General features: G+C 46.9%; 1 protein-coding gene across 1 annotated transcript in view; it reads right to left on the bottom strand.

The window, feature by feature from the left end:
* Nucleotides 1-21,446, bottom strand: part of LOC138746659 (uncharacterized) — a 33,407-nt gene extending 11,961 nt beyond the window's left edge. Inside the window, exons 1-8 of the mRNA XM_069904947.1 lie at nt 21,385-21,446; nt 18,207-18,323; nt 15,567-15,683; nt 13,763-13,879; nt 12,310-12,423; nt 10,998-11,111; nt 3,281-3,439; nt 2,954-3,067 (exon numbers count right to left, since the gene is read on the bottom strand). Coding sequence (XP_069761048.1) covers nt 2,954-3,067; nt 3,281-3,439; nt 10,998-11,111; nt 12,310-12,423; nt 13,763-13,879; nt 15,567-15,683; nt 18,207-18,323; nt 21,385-21,446 — 914 coding nt within the window. The remainder of the gene's footprint in view (nt 1-2,953; nt 3,068-3,280; nt 3,440-10,997; nt 11,112-12,309; nt 12,424-13,762; nt 13,880-15,566; nt 15,684-18,206; nt 18,324-21,384) is intronic.
* Between the last annotated feature and the right edge of the window lie 1,362 nt (nt 21,447-22,808).

Raw genomic sequence — 22,808 nt, 5'->3', positions numbered from 1 at the left:
GATGTTGATCACAGGGATGGAGAGATCCAGATCACTGGGATGGATGAATGTAGTTCACTCGGATAGATAGATATTGATAACTCGGTGGGATACAGATCACAGGGATGGTGGGACATTGATCATCGGGATGGAGAGATATTGAAAACTGGGATGGATGAATTTAGTTCACTGGGATGGAGAGATATTGATAACTCAGTGGGATGTAGATCACTGGGATGGAGGGATGTAGATAAATGAGATGGAGGCACAGAGATCACTGGGATGGAGGGATGTTGATCACAGGGATGGAGAGATCTTGATCACTGGGATTGATGAATGTAGTTCACTGGGATGGAGAGATGTTGATAACTTGGTGGGATGTAGATCACTGGGGTGGATGGATGTAGATCACTGAGATGGAGGCATAGAGACAACTGGGATGGAGGGATATAGATCACTGGGACAGAGGGATGTAGATCACTGGGATGGAGGGGTATTTATCAATGCGATGGAGTGATATAGATCACTGGGATGGAGGGAATTAGATCACTGGGAGGTAGGGATATAGATCACTGGGATGGAGGGATTATAGATCACTGGGACGGTGGGATGTAGATCACTTGGATGGAGGGACATAGATCATAGGGTTGGAATGATGGTGAAAACTGGGATGGAGGGGTGTAGATCACTGAGATGGAGAGATATTGATTACTGGGATGGAGGAATATAGATTACTGGGATGGAGGGATGTAGATCACAGGAATGGTGGGATATAGATCACTGAGGTGGAGGTATGTAGATCACTGGGATGGAGGGATGGAGATCACTGGAATGGAGGGATGTAGATCACTGAGATGGAGAGATATTGATCACTGGGATGGGGGATTTAGATCACTGGGATGGAGGGTTGTAGATCACTGGGATGGAGGGATGTCGATCACTGGGATGGAGGGTTGTAGATCACTGGCATCTATGGAGGGCTATAGATCACTGAGATGGAGGCATGTAGATCACTGGGAAGGAGAGATATTGATCATTAGGATGGAAGGATATTGATCACTGGGAAGGAGGGATATAGATCACTGGGATGGTGGGATGTAGATCACTGGGATGGAAGGATGTAGATCACTGAGATGAAGGGACATTGATCACTGGGTTGGAGGGATGTATATCACTGGGATTGATGGATGTAGATCACTGAGATGGATGGATATAGATCACTGCGATGGCGGGATGTAGATCACTAGGATGGAAGGATATTGATCACTGGGATGGAGGGATATAGATCACTGGGGTGGCGGGATGTAGATCACTGGAATGGAGGGATGTGGATCACTGGGATGGAGGTATGTAGATCACTGGAATGGAGGGATGTGGATCACTGGGATGGAGGGATGTTGAATACTGGGATGGAAGTATGTAGATCACTGAGATGGATGGATATAGATCACTGCGATGGAGGGATGTAGATCACTAGGATGGAAGGATATTGATCACTGGGAAGGAGGGATATAGATCACTGGGATGGTGGGATGTAGATCACTGGGATGGAAGGATGTAGATCACTGAGATGGATGGATGTAGATCACTGCGATGGAGTAATGTAGATCACTAGGATGGAAGGATATTGATCACTGGGATGGAGGGATCTAGATCACTGGGGTGGTGGAATGTAGATCACTGGAATGGAGGGATGTGGATCACCTGGATGGAGGGATGTTGATTACTGGGATGGTGGTATGTAGATTACTGGGATGTAGGGATTATATATCACTGGGATGGAGGGATGTAGATCACTGGGATGGAGGGACATAGATCATTGGGTTGGAATGATGGTGAACACTGGGATGGAGGGATGTAGATCACCGAGATGGAGAGATATTGATTACTGGGATGGAGGAATATAGATTACTTGGATGGAGGGATGTAGATCACAGGGGAGAAGGGAGATAGATCACAGGAATGGTGGGATATAGATCACTGAGGTGGAGGTATGTAGATCACTGGGATGGAGGGATGGAGATCACTGGAATGGAGGGATGTAGATCACTGAGATGGAGAGATATTGATCACTGGGATGGGGGATTTAGATCACTGGGATGGAGGGTTGTAGATCACTGGGATGGAGGGATGTCGATCACTGGGATGGAGGGGTGTAGATCACTGGCATCTATGGAGGGCTATAGATCACTGAGATGGAGGCATGTAGATCACTGGGAAGGAGAGATATTGATCATTAGGATGGAAGGATATTGATCACTGGGAAGGAGGGATATAGATCACTGGGATGGTGGGATGTAGATCACTGGGATGGAAGGATGTAGATCACTGAGATGAAGGGACATTGATCACTGGGTTGGAGGGATGTATATCACTGGGATTGATGGATGTAGATCACTGAGATGGATGGATATAGATCACTGCGATGGCGGGATGTAGATCACTAGGATGGAAGGATATTGATCACTGGGATGGAGGGATATAGATCACTGGGGTGGCGGGATGTAGATCACTGGAATGGAGGGATGTGGATCACTGGGATGGAGGTATGTAGATCACTGGAATGGAGGGATGTGGATCACTGGGATGGAGGGATGTTGATTACTGGGATGGAAGTATGTAGATCACTGAGATGGATGGATATAGATCACTGCGATGGAGGGATGTAGATCACTAGGATGGAAGGATATTGATCACTGGGAAGGAGGGATATAGATCACTGGGATGGTGGGATGTAGATCACTGGGATGGAAGGATGTAGATCACTGAGATGGATGGATGTAGATCACTGCGATGGAGTAATGTAGATCACTAGGATGGAAGGATATTGATCACTGGGATGGAGGGATCTAGATCACTGGGGTGGTGGAATGTAGATCACTGGAATGGAGGGATGTGGATCACCTGGATGGAGGGATGTTGATTACTGGGATGGTGGTATGTAGATTACTGGGATGTAGGGATTATATATCACTGGGATGGAGGGATGTAGATCACTGGGATGGAGGGACATAGATCATTGGGTTGGAATGATGGTGAACACTGGGATGGAGGGATGTAGATCACCGAGATGGAGAGATATTGATCACTGGGATGGAGGGAGATAGATCACTGGGATGGAGGGATGTTGATTACTGGGATGGAGGTATGTAGATTACTGGGATGTAGGGATTATATATCACTGGGATGGAGGGATGTAGATCACTGGGATGGAGGCATGTAGATCACTGGCATCGATGGAGGGATATAGATCACTGAGATGGAGGGTTGTAGATCACTGGGATGGAGGGATGTAGATCACTGGGATGGAGGGATGTAGATCACTGGGATGGAGGGATAGAGATCACTGGGATGGAGGGATATTGATGTCTGGGATGGAGGGACATAGATCATTGGGTTGGAATGATGGTGAACACTGGATGGAGGGAGATAGATCATTGGGTTGGAATGATGGTGAACACTGGGATGGAGGGACATAGATCATTGGGTTGGAATGATGGTGAACACTGGGATGGAGGGATGTAGATCACCGAGATGGAGAGATATTGATCACTGGGATGGAGGGAGATAGATCACTGGGATGTAGGGATGTAGATCACTGGGATAGAGGGAGTTTGATCACTGGCATCTATGCAGGGATGTAGATCACTGGGATGGAGGCATATTGATCATTGGTATGGAAGGATGTAGATTACTGGGATGGAGAGATATAGATCACAGGGATCGTGGGATATAGATACTGGGGTGGAGGTATGAAGATCACTGTGATGGAGGGATGTAGATCACAGGGGAGGAGGGATATAGATCACAGGGATGGTGGGATATAGATCACTGGGGTGGAGGTATGTAGATCACTGGAATAGAGGGATGAAAATCAGTGAAATGGAGGGATATTGATCACTGGGATGGGGGATTTAGATCACTGGGACGGAGGGATGTAGATCACTGGGGTTGAGGGATGTTGATCACTGGGATGGAGGGATGTAGATCACTGGCATCTATGGAGGGCTATAGATCACTGAGATGGAGGGATGTAGATCACTGGGATGGAGGGATGTAGATCACTGGGATAGGGGATATAGATCACTAGGAAGGAGAGATATTGATCATGGGGAAAGATGATATATATCATTGGGATGGAAGCATATAGATCATTGGGATGGGGGATATAGATCACTAGGATGGATAGATATTGATCGTTGGGATGGAAGGATGTTGATCACAGGGATGGAGAGATCCAGATCACTGGGATGGAGGCATATTGATCATTGGTATGGAAGGATGTAGATTACTGGGATGGAGAGATATAGATCACAGGGATCGTGGGATATAGAACACTGGGGTGGAGGTATGTAGATCACTGTTATGGAGGGATGTAGATCACAGGGGAGGAGGGATATAGATCACAGGGATGGTGGGATATAGATCACTGGGGTGGAGGTATGTAGATCACTGTGATGGAGGGATGAAGATCACTGGAATGGAGGGATGAAAATCAGTGAAATGGAGGGATATTGATCACTGGGATGGGGGGGATTTAGATCACTGGGATGGAGGGATGTAGATCACTGGGATGGAGGGATATAGATCACTGGGATGGTGGGATGTAGATCACTGGCATCTATGCAGGAATGTAGATCACTGAGATGGAGGCATCTAGACCACTGGGATGGAGGGATGTAGACCACTGGGATTGAGGGATGTAGATCACTGAGATGGATGGATATTGATCACTGGGGTGGTGGGATGTAGATCACTGGGATGGAGGGATGCAGATCACTGAGATGGAGGGATATAGATCACTGGTGTGGCGGGATGTAGATCACTGGGATGGAGGGATGCAGATCAATGAGATGGAAAGACATTGATCACTGGGATGGAGGGATGTAGATCACTGGGATTGAGGGACGTAGATCACTGAGATGGATGGATATAGATCACTGCGATGGATGGATGTAGATCACTAGGATGGAAGGATATTGATCACTGGGATGGAGGGCTATAGATCACTGGGGTGGTGGGATGTAGATCACTGGAATGGAGGGATGTGGATCACTGAGATGGAGGGATGTTGATTACTGGGATGGAGGTATGTAGATCACTGGAATGGAGGGATGTGGATCACTGGGATGGAGGGATGTTGATTATTGGGATGGAGGGATGTAGATCACTGAGATGGATGGATATAGATCACTGCGATGGAGGGATGTAGATCACTAGGATGGAAGGATATTGATCACTGGGAAGGAGGGATATAGATCACTGGGATGGTGGGATGTAGATCACTGGGATGGAGGGATGTACATCACTGGGATGTTGGGATGTAGATCACTGGGATGGAGGGATGTAGATCACTGGCATGTTGGGATGTAGATCACTGGGATGGAGGGATGTAGATCACTGGCATCCATGCAGGAATGTAGATCACTGAGATGGAGGTATCTAGACCACTGGGATGGAGGGGTGTAGATCACTGGGATTGAGGGATGTAGATCACTGATAGGATGGATATAGATCACTGGGGTGGTGGGATGTAGATCACTGGGATGGAGGGATGCAGATCACTGAGATGGAGGGATATTGATCACTGGGATGGAGGGATGTAGATCACTGGGATGGAGGGATGTAGATCACTGAGATGGATGGATATAGATCAGTGGGGTGGCGGGATGTAGATCACTGGGATGGAGGGATGCAGATCATTGAGATGGAGGGACAATGATCACTGGGATGGAGGGATGTAGATCACTGGGATTGAGGGATGTAGATCACTGAGATGGATGGATATAGATCACTGTGGTGGAGGGATGTAGATCATTAGGATGGAAGGATATTGATCACTGGGAAGGAGGGATGTAGATCACTGGGATGGAAGGATGTAGATCACTGAGATGAAGGGACATTGATCACTGGGATGGAGGGATGTAGATCACTGGGATTGAGGGATGTAGATCACTGAGATGGATGGATATAGATCACTGCGATGGAGGGATGTAGATCACTGGGATGGAAGGATATTGATCACTGGGATGGAGGGATATAGATCACTGGGGTGGCGGGATGTAGATCACTGGAATGGAGGGATGTGGATCACTGGGATGGAGTGATGTTGATTACTGGGATGGAGGTATGTAGATCACTGGAATGGAGGGATGTGGATCACTGGGATGGAGGGATGTTGATTATTGGGATGGAGGGATGTAGATCACTGAGATGGATGGATATAGATCACTGCGATGGAGGGATGCAGATCACTAGGATGGAAGGATATTGATCACTGGGAAGGAGGGATATAGATCACTGGGATGGTGGGATGTAGATCACTGGCATCTATGCAGGAATGTAGATCACTGAGATGGAGGTATCGAGACCACTGGGATGGAGGGATGTAGACCACTGGGATTGAGGGATGTAGATCACTGAGATGGATGGATATTGATCACTGGGGTGGTGGGATGTAGATCACTGGGATGGAGGGATGCAGATCACTGAGATGGAGGGATATTGATCACTGGGATGGAGGGATGTAGATCACTGGGATGGAGGGATGTAGATCACTGAGATGGATGGATATAGATCAGTGGGGTGGCGGGATGTAGATCACTGGGATGGAGGGATGCAGATCATTGAGATGGAGGGACAATGATCACTGGGATGGAGGGATGTAGATCACTGGGATTGAGGGATGTAGATCACTGAGATGGATGGATATAGATCACTGTGGTGGAGGGATGTAGATCATTAGGATGGAAGGATATTGATCACTGGGAAGGAGGGATGTAGATCACTGGGATGGAAGGATGTAGATCACTGAGATGAAGGGACATTGATCACTGGGATGGAGGGATGTAGATCACTGGGATTGAGGGATGTAGATCACTGAGATGGATGGATATAGATCACTGCGATGGAGGGATGTAGATCACTGGGATGGAAGGATATTGATCACTGGGATGGAGGGATATAGATCACTGGGGTGGCGGGATGTAGATCACTGGAATGGAGGGATGTGGATCACTGGGATGGAGTGATGTTGATTACTGGGATGGAGGTATGTAGATCACTGGAATGGAGGGATGTGGATCACTGGGATGGAGGGATGTTGATTATTGGGATGGAGGGATGTAGATCACTGAGATGGATGGATATAGATCACTGCGATGGAGGGATGCAGATCACTAGGATGGAAGGATATTGATCACTGGGAAGGAGGGATATAGATCACTGGGATGGTGGGATGTAGATCACTGGCATCTATGCAGGAATGTAGATCACTGAGATGGAGGTATCGAGACCACTGGGATGGAGGGATGTAGACCACTGGGATTGAGGGATGTAGATCACTGAGATGGATGGATATTGATCACTGGGGTGGTGGGATGTAGATCACTGGGATGGAGGGATGCAGATCACTGAGATGGAGGGATATAGATCACTGGGGTGGCGGGATGTAGATCACTGGGATGGAGGGATGCAGATCACTGAGACGGAGGGACAATGATCACTGGGATGGAGGGATGTATATCACTGGGATTGATGGATGTAGATCACTGAGATGGATGGATATAGATCACTGCGATGGCGGGATGTAGATCACTAGGATGGAAGGATATTGATCACTGGGATGGAGGGATATAGATCACTGGGGTGGCGGGATGTAGATCACTGGAATGGAGGGATGTGGATCACTGGGATTGAGGTATGTAGATCACTGGAATGGAGGGATGTGGATCACTGGGATGGAGGGATGTTGAATACTGGGATGGAAGTATGTAGATCACTGAGATGGATGGATATAGATCACTGCGATGGAGGGATGTAGATCACTAGGATGGAAGGATATTGATCACTGGGAAGGAGGGATATAGATCACTGGGATGGTGGGATGTAGATCACTGGGATGGAAGGATGTAGATCACTGAGATGGATGGATGTAGATCACTGCGATGGAGTAATGTAGATCACTAGGATGGAAGGATATTGATCACTGGGATGGAGGGATCTAGATCACTGGGGTGGTGGAATGTAGATCACTGGAATGGAGGGATGTGGATCACCTGGATGGAGGGATGTTGATTACTGGGATGGTGGTATGTAGATTACTGGGATGTAGGGATTATATATCACTGGGATGGAGGGATGTAGATCACTGGGATGGAGGGACATAGATCATTGGGTTGGAATGATGGTGAACACTGGGATGGAGGGATGTAGATCACCGAGATGGAGAGATATTGATTACTGGGATGGAGGAATATAGATTACTTGGATGGAGGGATGTAGATCACAGGGGAGAAGGGAGATAGATCACAGGAATGGTGGGATATAGATCACTGAGGTGGAGGTATGTAGATCACTGGGATGGAGGGATGGAGATCACTGGAATGGAGGGATGTAGATCACTGAGATGGAGAGATATTGATCACTGGGATGGGGGATTTAGATCACTGGGATGGAGGGTTGTAGATCACTGGGATGGAGGGATGTCGATCACTGGGATGGAGGGGTGTAGATCACTGGCATCTATGGAGGGCTATAGATCACTGAGATGGAGGCATGTAGATCACTGGGAAGGAGAGATATTGATCATTAGGATGGAAGGATATTGATCACTGGGAAGGAGGGATATAGATCACAGAGATGGAGGGATGTAGATCACTGGGATGCAGGTATGTAGATCACTGGAATGGAGGGATAGAGTTCACTGGGATGGAGGGATATTGATCACCAGGATGGATTTACGTAGATCGCTGGGATGGAGGCATATAGATCACTTGGATTGAGGGATATAGATCACTGGGATGGAGGGATGTAGATCACTGGGAGGTAGGGATGTAGATCACTGGGATGGAGGGATTATAGAACAACTGGAACGGAGGGATGTAGATCACTGGGAGGTAGGGATGTAGATAACTGGGACAGAGGGATTATAGATCACTGAGATGGAGGGGTGTAGATCACTGAGATGGAGAGATATTGATCACTGGGATGGAGGCATTTAGATCACTGGGATGGAGGGATGCAGATCACTGGGATGGAGGGATGTAGATCACTGGGATAGAGGAGTGCCGATCACTGTGATGGAGGGATATCAATCACGGGGATGGTGGGATATAGATCACTGGTGTGGAGGTATATAGATTACTGGGATGGAGGGATGTAGATAACTGAGATGGATGGATATTGAGTACTGGGATGGAGGGATTTAGATCACTGGGGTGGCGTGGTGTAGATCACTGGAATGGAGGGATGTGGATCAATGGGATGGAGGGATGTTGATTACTGGGATGGATGGGTGTAGATCACTGGCATCTATGGAGGGATATAGATCACTGAGATTGAGAGTTGCAAATCACTGGGATGGAGGGATGTAGATCACTGGGATGGAGGGGTGCAGACCACTGTGTTGGATGGATATAGATCACTGAGATGGAGGGATATTTATAACTGGGATGGAGGGATCTTGATCACTGGGATGGAGTGATTGAGATCACTGGGATGGAGGGATTTAGAAAACCGGGATGGAGGGATATTAATCATTGGGATGTTGGGATATAGATCACTGGGATGGAGGGATGTAGATCACTGGGATGTTGGGATATAGATAACTGGGACGGAGGGATGTAGATCACTGGCATCTATGCAGGGATGTAGATCACTGAGATGGAGGTATCTAGATCACTGGGATGGAGGGATGTAGATCACTGGGATGGAGGGATGTAGATCACTGACATGGATGGATGTAGATCACTGGGATGGAGGGATATTGATCACTGGGATGGACGATAATAGGTCACTTTGATGGAGGGATATAGATCACTGGGATGGAGGGTTGTAGATCACTGGCATATATGCAGGGATGGTAAACACTGAGATTGAGGGTGTACATAACTGGAATGGAGGGATGTCGATTACTGGGATGTTGGGATATAGATCACTGGGATGGAGGGATGGTGATCACTTGCATCTATGCAGGGATGGTAATCACTGAGATTGAGGGTGTACATAACTGGGATGGAGGGATGTAGATCACTGGGATGGATGGATATAGATCTCAGGGATGGTGGAATATAGATAATTGGGATGGAGGGATGTTGATCACTGAGATGGAGGGATATTGATCTCTAGGATGGATTGATTTAGATCACTGAAATGGAGGGATGTAGATCACTGGGATGGAGGGATTTAGATCACTGGGATGGAGGTGTGTAGATCACTGGCATCTATGTAGGGATATAGATCACTGGGATGGAGGGATGTAGATCACTGGGATGGAGGGGTGCAGACCACTATGTTGGATGGATATAGATCACTGAGATGGAGGGATATTTAAAACTGGGATGGAGGGATCTTGATCACTGGGATGGAGGGATTTAGAAAACCGGGATGGAGGGATATTAATCATTGGGATGTTGGGATATAGATCACTGGGATGGAGGGATGTAGATCACTGGGATGTTGGGATATAGATCACTGGGATGGAGGGATGTAGATCACTGGGATGTTGGGATATAGATAACTGGGATGGAGGGATGTAGATCACTGGCATCTATGCAGGGATGTAGATCACTGAGATGGAGGTATCTAGATCACTGGGATGGAGGGATGTAGATCACTGGGATGGAGGGATGTAGATCACTGACATGGATGGATGTAGATCACTGGGATGGAGGGATATTGATCACTGGGATGGACGATAATAGGTCACTTTTATGGAGGGATATAGATGACTGGGATGGAGGGATGTAGATCACTGGGATGGAGGGTTATAGATCGTTGGGATGGAGGGATATAAATCACTGGGATGGAGGGATGGAGGGATTTAGATCAGTGAGATGAAGTGATATTGATCATTGGGATGGAGGTATATAGATCACTGGGATGGAGGACTGTAGATGATTCGGATGTAGGGATGTAGATCACTGTGATGGAGGGATGTCGATCACTGGCATATATGCAGGGATGGTAAACACTGAGATTGAGGGTGTACATAACTGGAATGGAGGGATGTCGATTACTGGGATGGAGGGCTATAGATCACTGGAATGGAGGGATATTGTTCACTGGGATGGATGTAAGTAGATCGCTGCGATGGAGGGATATAGATCACTTGTATAGAGGGATGTTGATTACTGGGATGGAGGGGTGTATATCACTGGGATTGAGGGATAGCGATCACTGGGATGGAGGGATGTAGATCACTGGGATGGAGAGATGTTGATTACTGGGATGGAGGGGTGTATATCACTGGGATTGAGGGATAGCGATCACTGGGATGGAGGGATGTAGATCACTGGGATGGAGAGATGTAGATCGTTTGTATGTAGGGATATAGATTACTGGGATAGAGGGATATAGATCACTAGGATGGTGGAATGTAGATCACTGGGATGCAGGGACATTTATCAATGGGATGGAGGGATTTTGATCACTGGGATGGAGGGATGTAGATCGTTTGGATGTAGGGATATAGATCACTGGGATGGAGGGATGTAGATCACTGGGAGGTAGGCTTGAAGATCACTGGGATGGAGGGTTATAGATCGTTGGGATGGAGGGATATAAATCACTGGAATGGTGGGATGTAGATCACTGTGATGGAGGGATGTAGATCACTGGCATCTATGCAGGGATGGAGATCACTGAAATGGAGGGTGTACATAATTGGGATGGAGGGATGTCGATCACTGGGATGTTTGGTTATATATATCACTGGGATGGAGGGATGTAGATTTCTGCCGTCTATGCAGGGATGTAGATCACTGAGATGGAGGTATCTAGATCACTGGGGTGGATAGATATTGATCATTGGGATGGAAGAATGTTGATTACAGGGATGGAGAGATCTTGAACACTGGGATGGATGAATGTAGTTCACTGGGATGGAGAGATATTGATATGTCGGTGTGATATAGATCACTGTGGTGGAGGGATAAAGATCACAAGGATGGTGGGACATTGATCACCGGGATGGAGAAATATTGAACACTAGGATGGATCAATGTAGTTCACTGGGATGGAGAGATATTGATAACTCGGTGGGATGTAAATCACTGGGATGGAGGGATGTAGATAAATGGAATGGAGGCATAGAGGTCACTGGGATGGAGGGATATAGATCACTGGGAAAGAGGGATGTAGATCACTGGGATAGAGGGATGTTGATCACAGGGATGGAGAGATATTGATCACTGGAATGGACGAATGTAGTTCACTGGGATGGAGGGGTGTTGATCACAGGGATGGAGAGATCTTGATCACTGAGATGGATGAATGTAGTTCATTGGGATGGAGGGATGTGGATCACTGGGATGCAGGGATGTAGCTCACTGGAATGGAGGGATAGAGATCACTGGGATAGAGGGATATTGATCACTGGGCTGGAGGTAAGTAGATCGCTGGGATAGAGGGATATAGATCACTGGGATAGAGGGATATAGATCACTGGGATGGAGGGATAATGATCACTGAGATGGAGGTATGTAGATCACTGGGATGGAGGTATGTAGATAACCGGGATGGAGGGATATTGATCACTGGGATGGAGGGATATAGATCACTGGGATGGAGGGATATTGATCACTGGGGTTTATCTATGTAGATCACTGGGATGGAGTGATGTAGATCACTGTTATGTTGGGATGTAGATCACTGGGATGGAGGGATGTAGATCATTGGCATCTATGCAGGGATGTAGATCACTGAGGTGGAAGTATCTAGATCACTGGGATGGTGGGATGTAGATCACTGGGATGTTGGGATGTAGATCACTGGGATGGAGGAATGTAGATCACTGGTGGCTATGAAGGGATGTAGATCACTGAGATGGAAGTATCTAGATCACTGGGATGGTGGGATGTAGATCACTGGAATGGAGGGATGTGGATCAATGGGATGGAGGGATGTTGATTACTGGGATGGTGGGGTGTAGATCAATGGCATCTATGGAGGGATATAGATCACTGAGATGGAGGGTTGTAGATCACTGGGATGGAGGGATGTAGATCACTGGGATGGAGGGGTGCAGACCACTATGTTGGATGGATATAGATCACTGAGATGGAGGGATATTTAAAACTGGGATGGAGGGATCTTGATCACTGGGATGGAGGGATTTAGAAAACCGGGATGGAGGGATATTAATCATTGGGATGTTGGGATATAGATCACTGGGATGGAGGGATGTAGATCACTGGGATGTTGTGATATAGATCACTGGGATGGAGGGATGTAGATCACTGGGATGTTGGGATATAGATAACTGGGATGGAGGGATGTAGATCACTGGCATCTATGCAGGGATGTAGATCACTGAGATGGAGGTATCTAGATCACTGGGATGGAGGGATGTAGATCACTGGGATGGAGGGATGTAGATCACTGACATGGATGGATGTAGATCACTGGGATGGAGGGATATTGATCACTGGGATGGACGATAATAGGTCACTTTTATGGAGGGATATAGATGACTGGGATGGAGGGATGTAGATCACTGGGATGGAGGGTTATAGATCGTTGGGATGGAGGGATATAAATCACTGGGATGGAGGGATGGAGGGATTTAGATCAGTGAGATGAAGTGATATTGATCATTGGGATGGAGGTATATAGATCACTGGGATGGAGGACTGTAGATGATTCGGATGTAGGGATGTAGATCACTGTGATGGAGGGATGTAGATCACTGGCATATATGCAGGGATGGTAAACACTGAGATTGAGGGTGTACATAACTGGAATGGAGGGATGTCGATTACTGGGATGTTGGGATATAGATCACTGGGATGGAGGGATGTAGATCACTGGCATATATGCAGGGATGGTAAACACTGAGATTGAGGGTGTACATAACTGGAATGGAGGGATGTCGATTACTGGGATGTTGGGATATAGATCACTGGAATGGAGGGATGTGGATCAATGGGATGGAGGGATGTTGATTACTGGGATGGTGGGGTGTAGATCAATGGCATCTATGGAGGGATATAGATCACTGAGATGGAGGGTTGTAGATCACTGGGATGGAGGGATGTAGATCACTGGGATGGAGGGATGTAGATCACTGGGATGGAGGGGTGCAGACCACTATGTTGGATGGATATAGATCACTGAGATGGAGGGATATTTAAAACTGGGATGGAGGGATCTTGATCACTGGGATGGAGGGATTTAGAAAACCGGGATGGAGGGATATTAATCATTGGGATGTTGGGATATAGATCACTGGGATGGAGGGATGTAGATCACTGGGATGTTGTGATATAGATCACTGGGATGGAGGGATGTAGATCACTGGGATGTTGGGATATAGATAACTGGGATGGAGGGATGTAGATCACAGGCATCTATGCAGGGATGTAGATCACTGAGATGGAGGTATCTAGATCACTGGGATGGAGGGATGTAGATCACTGGGATGGAGGGATGTAGATCACTGACATGGATGGATGTAGATCACTGGGATGGAGGGATATTGATCACTGGGATGGACGATAATAGGTCACTTTTATGGAGGGATATAGATGACTGGGATGGAGGGATGTAGATCACTGGGATGGAGGGTTATAGATCGTTGGGATGGAGGGATATAAATCACTGGGATGGAGGGATGGAGGGATTTAGATCAGTGAGATGAAGTGATATTGATCATTGGGATGGAGGTATATAGATCACTGGGATGGAGGACTGTAGATGATTCGGATGTAGGGATGTAGATCACTGTGATGGAGGGATGTAGATCACTGGCATATATGCAGGGATGGTAAACACTGAGATTGAGGGTGTACATAACTGGAATGGAGGGATGTCGATTACTGGGATGTTGGGATATAGATCACTGGGATGGAGGGATGGTGATCACTTGCATCTATGCAGGGATGGTAATCACTGAGATTGAGGGTGTACATAACTGGGATGGAGGGGTAGATCACTGGGATGGATGGATATAGATCTCAGGGATGGTGGAATATAGATAATTGGGATGGAGGGATGTTGATCACTGAGATGGAGGGATATTGATCTCTAGGATGGATTGATTTAGATCACTGAAATGGAGGGATGTAGATCACTGGGATGGAGGGATTTAGATCACTGGGATGGAGGTGTGTAGATCACTGGCATCTATGTAGGGATATAGATCACAGAGATGGAGGGATGTAGATCACTGGGATGCAGGTATGTAGATCACTGGAATGGAGGGATAGAGTTCACTGGGATGGAGGGATATTGATCACCAGGATGGATTTACGTAGATCGCTGGGATGGAGGCATATAGATCACTTGGATTGAGGGATATAGATCACTGGGATGGAGGGATGTAGATCACTGGGAGGTAGGGATGTAGATCACTGGGATGGAGGGATTATAGAACAACTGGAACGGAGGGATGTAGATCACTGGGAGGTAGGGATGTAGATAACTGGGACAGAGGGATTATAGATCACTGAGATGGAGGGGTGTAGATCACTGAGATGGAGGGATGTAGATCACTGGCATATATGCAGGGATGGTAAACACTGAGATTGAGGGTGTACATAACTGGAATGGAGGGATGTCGATTACTGGGATGTTGGGATATAGATCACTGGGATGGAGGGATGTAGATCACTGGCATATATGCAGGGATGGTAAACACTGAGATTGAGGGTGTACATAACTGGAATGGAGGGATGTCGATTACTGGGATGTTGGGATATAGATCACTGGAATGGAGGGATGTGGATCAATGGGATGGAGGGATGTTGATTACTGGGATGGTGGGGTGTAGATCAATGGCATCTATGGAGGGATATAGATCACTGAGATGGAGGGTTGTAGATCACTGGGATGGAGGGATGTAGATCACTGGGATGGAGGGATGTAGATCACTGGGATGGAGGGGTGCAGACCACTATGTTGGATGGATATAGATCACTGAGATGGAGGGATATTTAAAACTGGGATGGAGGGATCTTGATCACTGGGATGGAGGGATTTAGAAAACCGGGATGGAGGGATATTAATCATTGGGATGTTGGGATATAGATCACTGGGATGGAGGGATGTAGATCACTGGGATGTTGTGATATAGATCACTGGGATGGAGGGATGTAGATCACTGGGATGTTGGGATATAGATAACTGGGATGGAGGGATGTAGATCACAGGCATCTATGCAGGGATGTAGATCACTGAGATGGAGGTATCTAGATCACTGGGATGGAGGGATGTAGATCACTGGGATGGAGGGATGTAGATCACTGACATGGATGGATGTAGATCACTGGGATGGAGGGATATTGATCACTGGGATGGACGATAATAGGTCACTTTTATGGAGGGATATAGATGACTGGGATGGAGGGATGTAGATCACTGGGATGGAGGGTTATAGATCGTTGGGATGGAGGGATATAAATCACTGGGATGGAGGGATGGAGGGATTTAGATCAGTGAGATGAAGTGATATTGATCATTGGGATGGAGGTATATAGATCACTGGGATGGAGGACTGTAGATGATTCGGATGTAGGGATGTAGATCACTGTGATGGAGGGATGTAGATCACTGGCATATATGCAGGGATGGTAAACACTGAGATTGAGGGTGTACATAACTGGAATGGAGGGATGTCGATTACTGGGATGTTGGGATATAGATCACTGGGATGGAGGGATGGTGATCACTTGCATCTATGCAGGGATGGTAATCACTGAGATTGAGGGTGTACATAACTGGGATGGAGGGGTAGATCACTGGGATGGATGGATATAGATCTCAGGGATGGTGGAATATAGATAATTGGGATGGAGGGATGTTGATCACTGAGATGGAGGGATATTGATCTCTAGGATGGATTGATTTAGATCACTGAAATGGAGGGATGTAGATCACTGGGATGGAGGGATTTAGATCACTGGGATGGAGGTGTGTAGATCACTGGCATCTATGTAGGGATATAGATCACAGAGATGGAGGGATGTAGATCACTGGGATGCAGGTATGTAGATCACTGGAATGGAGGGATAGAGTTCACTGGGATGGAGGGATATTGATCACCAGGATGGATTTACGTAGATCGCTGGGATGGAGGCATATAGATCACTTGGATTGAGGGATATAGATCACTGGGATGGAGGGATGTAGATCACTGGGAGGTAGGGATGTAGATCACTGGGATGGAGGGATTATAGAACAACTGGAACGGAGGGATGTAGATCACTGGGAGGTAGGGATGTAGATAACTGGGACAGAGGGATTATAGATCACTGAGATGGAGGGGTGTAGATCACTGAGATGGAGAGATATTGATCACTGGGATGGAGGCATTTAGATCACTGGGATGGAGGGATGCAGATCACTGGGATGGAGGGATGTAGATCACTGGGATAGAGGAGTGCCGATCACTGTGATGGAGGGATATCAATCACGGGGATGGTGGGATATAGATCACTGGTGTGGAGGTATATAGATTACTGGGATGGAGGGATGTAGATAACTGAGATGGAGGGATATTGAGTACTGGGATGGAGGGATTTAGATCACTGGGGTGGCGTGGTGTAGATCACTGGAATGGAGGGATGTGGATCAATGGGATGGAGGGATGTTGATTACTGGGATGGATGGGTGTAGATCACTGGCATCTATGGAGGGATATAGATCACTGAGATGGAGAGTTGTAAATCACTGGGATGGAGGGATGTAGATCACTGGGATGGAGGGGTGCAGACCACTGTGTTGGATGGATATAGATCACTGAGATGGAGGGATATTTATAACTGGGATGGAGGGATCTTGATCACTGGGATGGAGTGATTGAGATCACTGGGATGGAGGGATTTAGAAAACCGGGATGGAGGGATATTAATCATTGGGATGTTGGGATATAGATCACTGGGATGGAGGGATGTAGATCACTGGGATGTTGGGATATAGATAACTGGGACGGAGGGATATAGATCACTGGCATCTATGCAGGGATGTAGATCACTGAGATGGAGGTATCTAGATCACTGGGATGGAGGGATGTAGATCACTGGGATGGAGGGATGTAGATCACTGACATGGATGGATGTAGATCACTGGGATGGAGGGATATTGATCACTGGGATGGACGATAATAGGTCACTTTGATGGAGGGATATAGATCACTGGGATGGAGGGTTGTAGATCACTGGCATATATGCAGGGATGGTAAACACTGAGATTGAGGGTGTACATAACTGGAATGGAGGGATGTCGATTACTGGGATGTTGGGATATAGATCACTGGGATGGAGGGATGGTGATCACTTGCATCTATGCAGGGATGGTAATCACTGAGATTGAGGGTGTACATAACTGGGATGGAGGGATGTAGATCACTGGGATGGATGGATATAGATCTCAGGGATGGTGGAATATAGATAATTGGGATGGAGGGATGTTGATCACTGAGATGGAGGGATATTGATCTCTAGGATGGATTGATTTAGATCACTGAAATGGAGGGATGTAGATCACTGGGATGGAGGGATTTAGATCACTGGGATGGAGGTGTGTAGATCACTGGCATCTATGTAGGGATATAGATCACTGGGATGGAGGGATGTAGATCACTGGGATGGAGGGGTGCAGACCACTATGTTGGATGGATATAGATCACTGAGATGGAGGGATATTTAAAACTGGGATGGAGGGATCTTGATCACTGGGATGGAGGGATTTAGAAAACCGGGATGGAGGGATATTAATCATTGGGATGTTGGGATATAGATCACTGGGATGGAGGGATGTAGATCACTGGGATGTTGGGATATAGATCACTGGGATGGAGGGATGTAGATCACTGGGATGTTGGGATATAGATAACTGGGATGGAGGGATGTAGATCACTGGCATCTATGCAGGGATGTAGATCACTGAGATGGAGGTATCTAGATCACTGGGATGGAGGGATGTAGATCACTGGGATGGAGGGATGTAGATCACTGACATGGATGGATGTAGATCACTGGGATGGAGGGATATTGATCACTGGGATGGACGATAATAGGTCACTTTTATGGAGGGATATAGATGACTGGGATGGAGGGATGTAGATCACTGGGATGGAGGGTTATAGATCGTTGGGATGGAGGGATATAAATCACTGGGATGGAGGGATGGAGGGATTTAGATCAGTGAGATGAAGTGATATTGATCATTGGGATGGAGGTATATAGATCACTGGGATGGAGGACTGTAGATGATTCGGATGTAGGGATGTAGATCACTGTGATGGAGGGATGTCGATCACTGGCATATATGCAGGGATGGTAAACACTGAGATTGAGGGTGTACATAACTGGAATGGAGGGATGTCGATTACTGGGATGTTGGGATATAGATCACTGGGATGGAGGGATGGTGATCACTTGCATCTATGCAGGGATGGTAATCACTGAGATTGAGGGTGTACATAACTGGGATGGAGGGATGTAGATCACTGGGATGGATGGATATAGATCTCAGGGATGGTGGAATATAGATAATTGGGATGGAGGGATGTTGATCACTGAGATGGAGGGATATTGATCTCTAGGATGGATTGATTTAGATCACTGAAATGGAGGGATGTAGATCACTGGGATGGAGGGATTTAGATCACTGGGATGGAGGTGTGTAGATCACTGGCATCTATGTAGGGATATAGATCACAGAGATGGAGGGATGTAGATCACTGGGATGCAGGTATGTAGATCACTGGAATGGAGGGATAGAGTTCACTGGGATGGAGGGATATTGATCACCAGGATGGATTTACGTAGATCGCTGGGATGGAGGCATATAGATCACTTGGATTGAGGGATATAGATCACTGGGATGGAGGGATGTAGATCACTGGGAGGTAGGGATGTAGATCACTGGGATGGAGGGATTATAGTACAACTGGAACGGAGGGATGTAGATCACTGGGAGGTAGGGATGTAGATAACTGGGACAGAGGGATTATAGATCACTGAGATGGAGGGGTGTAGATCACTGAGATGGAGAGATATTGATCACTGGGATGGAGGCATTTAGATCACTGGGATGGAGGGATGCAGATCACTGGGATGGAGGGATGTAGATCACTGGGATAGAGGAGTGCCGATCACTGTGATGGAGGGATATCAATCACGGGGATGGTGGGATATAGATCACTGGTGTGGAGGTATATAGATCACTGGGATGGAGGGATGTAGATAACTGAGATGGAGGGATATTGAGTACTGGGATGGAGGGATTTAGATCACTGGGGTGGCGTGGTGTAGATCACTGGAATGGAGGGATGGAGGGATTTAGATCAGTGAGATGAAGTGATATTGATCATTGGGATGGAGCTATATAGATCACTGGGATGGAGGACTGTGGATGATTCGGATGTAGGGATGTATATCACTGTAATGGAGGGATGTAGATCACTGGCATATATGCAGGGATGGTAATCACTGAGATTGAGGGTGTACATAAATGGAATGGAGGGATGTCGATTACTGGGATGTTGGGATATAGATCACTGGGATGGAGGGATGTAGATCACTGGCATCTATGCAGGGATGGTAATCACTGAGATTGAGGGTGTACATAACTGGGATGGAGGGATGTAGATCACTGGGATGGATGGATATAGATCTCAGGGATGGTGGAATATAGATAATTGGGATGGAGGGATGTTGATCACTGAGATGGAGGGATATTGATCTCTAGGATGGATTGATTTAGATCACTGAAATGGAGGGATGTAGATCACTGGGATGGAGGGATTTAGATCACTGGGATGGAGGTGTGTAGATCACTGGCATCTATGTAGGGATATAGATCACAGAGATGGAGGGATGTAGATCACTGGGATGCAGGTATGTAGATCACTGGAATGGAGGGATAGAGTTCACTGGGATGGAGGGATATTGATCACCAGGATGGATTTATGTAGATCACTGGGATGGAGGCATATAGATCACTTGGATAGAGGGATATAGATCACTGGGATGGAGGGGTGTAGATCACTGAGATGGAGAGATATTGATCACTGGGATGGAGGCATTTAGATCACTTGGATGGAGGGATGGAGATCACTGGGATGGAGGGATGTAGATCACTGGGATAGAGGAGTGCAGATCACTGTGATGGAGGGATATCAATCACGGGGATGGTGGGATATAGATCACTGGTGAGGAGGTATATAGATCACTGGGATGGAGGGATGTAGATAACTGAGATGGAGGGATGTTGAGTACTGGGATGGAGGGATTTAGATCACTGTGATGGAGGGATGTAGATCACTGGGATGGAGGGATGTCGATTAATGGGATGGAGGTGTGTATATCACTGGGATTGAGGGATAGAGATCACTGGGATGGAGGGATGTAAATCACTGGGATGGAGGGATGTAGATCGTTTGTATGTAGGGATATAGATTACTGGGATAGAGGGATATAGATCACTGGGATGGAGGAATGTAGATCACTGGGATGCAGGGACATTTATCAATGGGATGGAGGGATATAGATCACCTGCATGGAGGGATGTAGATCGTTGGGATGGAGGGATATAAATCACTGGAATGGTGGGATGGAGATCACTGGGATGGAGGGATTTAGATCAGTGAGATGAAGGGATATTGATCATTGGGATGGAGGCATATAGATCACTGGGATGGAGGACTGTAGATGATTGGGACATAGGGATGTAGATCACTGTGATGGAGGGATGTTGTTCACTGGCATCTATGCAGGGATGGAGATCACTGAGATGCAGGGAGTGCATAACTGGGATGGAGGAATGTTGACCACTGGGATGTTTGGGTATATATATCACTGGGATGGTTGGATGTAGATCACTGGCGTCTATGCAGGAATGTAGATCACTGAGATAGAGGTTTCTAGATCACTGGGGTGCATAGATATTGATCATTGGGATGGAAGAATGTTGATTACAGGGATGGAGAGATCTTGATCACTGGAATGGATGAATGTAGTTCACTGGGATGGAGAGATATTGATAAGTCGGTGGGATATAGATCACTGTGGTGGAGGGAAAAAAATCACAGGGATGGTGGGACATTGATCACCGGGATGGAGAAATATTGAACACTGGGATGGATTAATGTAGTTCACTGCAATGGAAGGATATTGATAACTCGGTGGGATGTAAATCACTGGGATGGAGGGATGTAGATAAATAGAAATGGAGGCATAGAGGTCACTGGGCTGGAGGGATATAGATCACTGGGAAAGAGGGATGTAGATCACTGGGATAGAGGGATGTTGATCACAGGGATGGAGAGAGATTGATCACTGGGATGGATGAATGTAGTTCACTGGGATGGAGGGGTGTTGATCACAGGGATAGAGAGGCCTTGAACACTGGGATGGATGAATGTAGTTCACTGGGATGGAGGGATGTAGATCACTGGGATGCAGGGATGTAGCTCACTGGAATGGAGGGATAGAGATCACTGGGATGGAGGGATATTGATAACTGGGATGGAGGTAAGTAGATCGCTGGGATAGAGGGATATAGATCACTGGGATGGAGGAATGTAGATAACCGGGATGGAGGGATATTGATCACTGGGATGGAGGGATATAGATCACTTGGATGGAGGGATATTGATCACTGGGGTTTAGGTATGTAGATCACTGGGATGGAGTGAGGTAGATCGCGGGGATGGAGGGATATAGTTCGTTGGGATGGAGGGATATAAATCACTGGGATGAAGGGATGTAGATCACTGTTATGTTGGGATGTAGATCACTGGGATGGAGGGATGTAGATAATTGGCATCTATGCAGGGATGTAGATCACTGAGGTGGAAGTATCTAGATAACTGGGATGGTGGGATG

The sequence above is a fragment of the Narcine bancroftii genome, chromosome 12, assembly GCF_036971445.1.
Source record: "Narcine bancroftii isolate sNarBan1 chromosome 12, sNarBan1.hap1, whole genome shotgun sequence".
Classification (NCBI taxonomy): Eukaryota; Metazoa; Chordata; class Chondrichthyes; order Torpediniformes; family Narcinidae; genus Narcine; species Narcine bancroftii.
The sequence above is the reverse complement of the archived record's forward strand: the minus strand, read 5'-3'. Positions and strand labels throughout refer to the sequence as shown.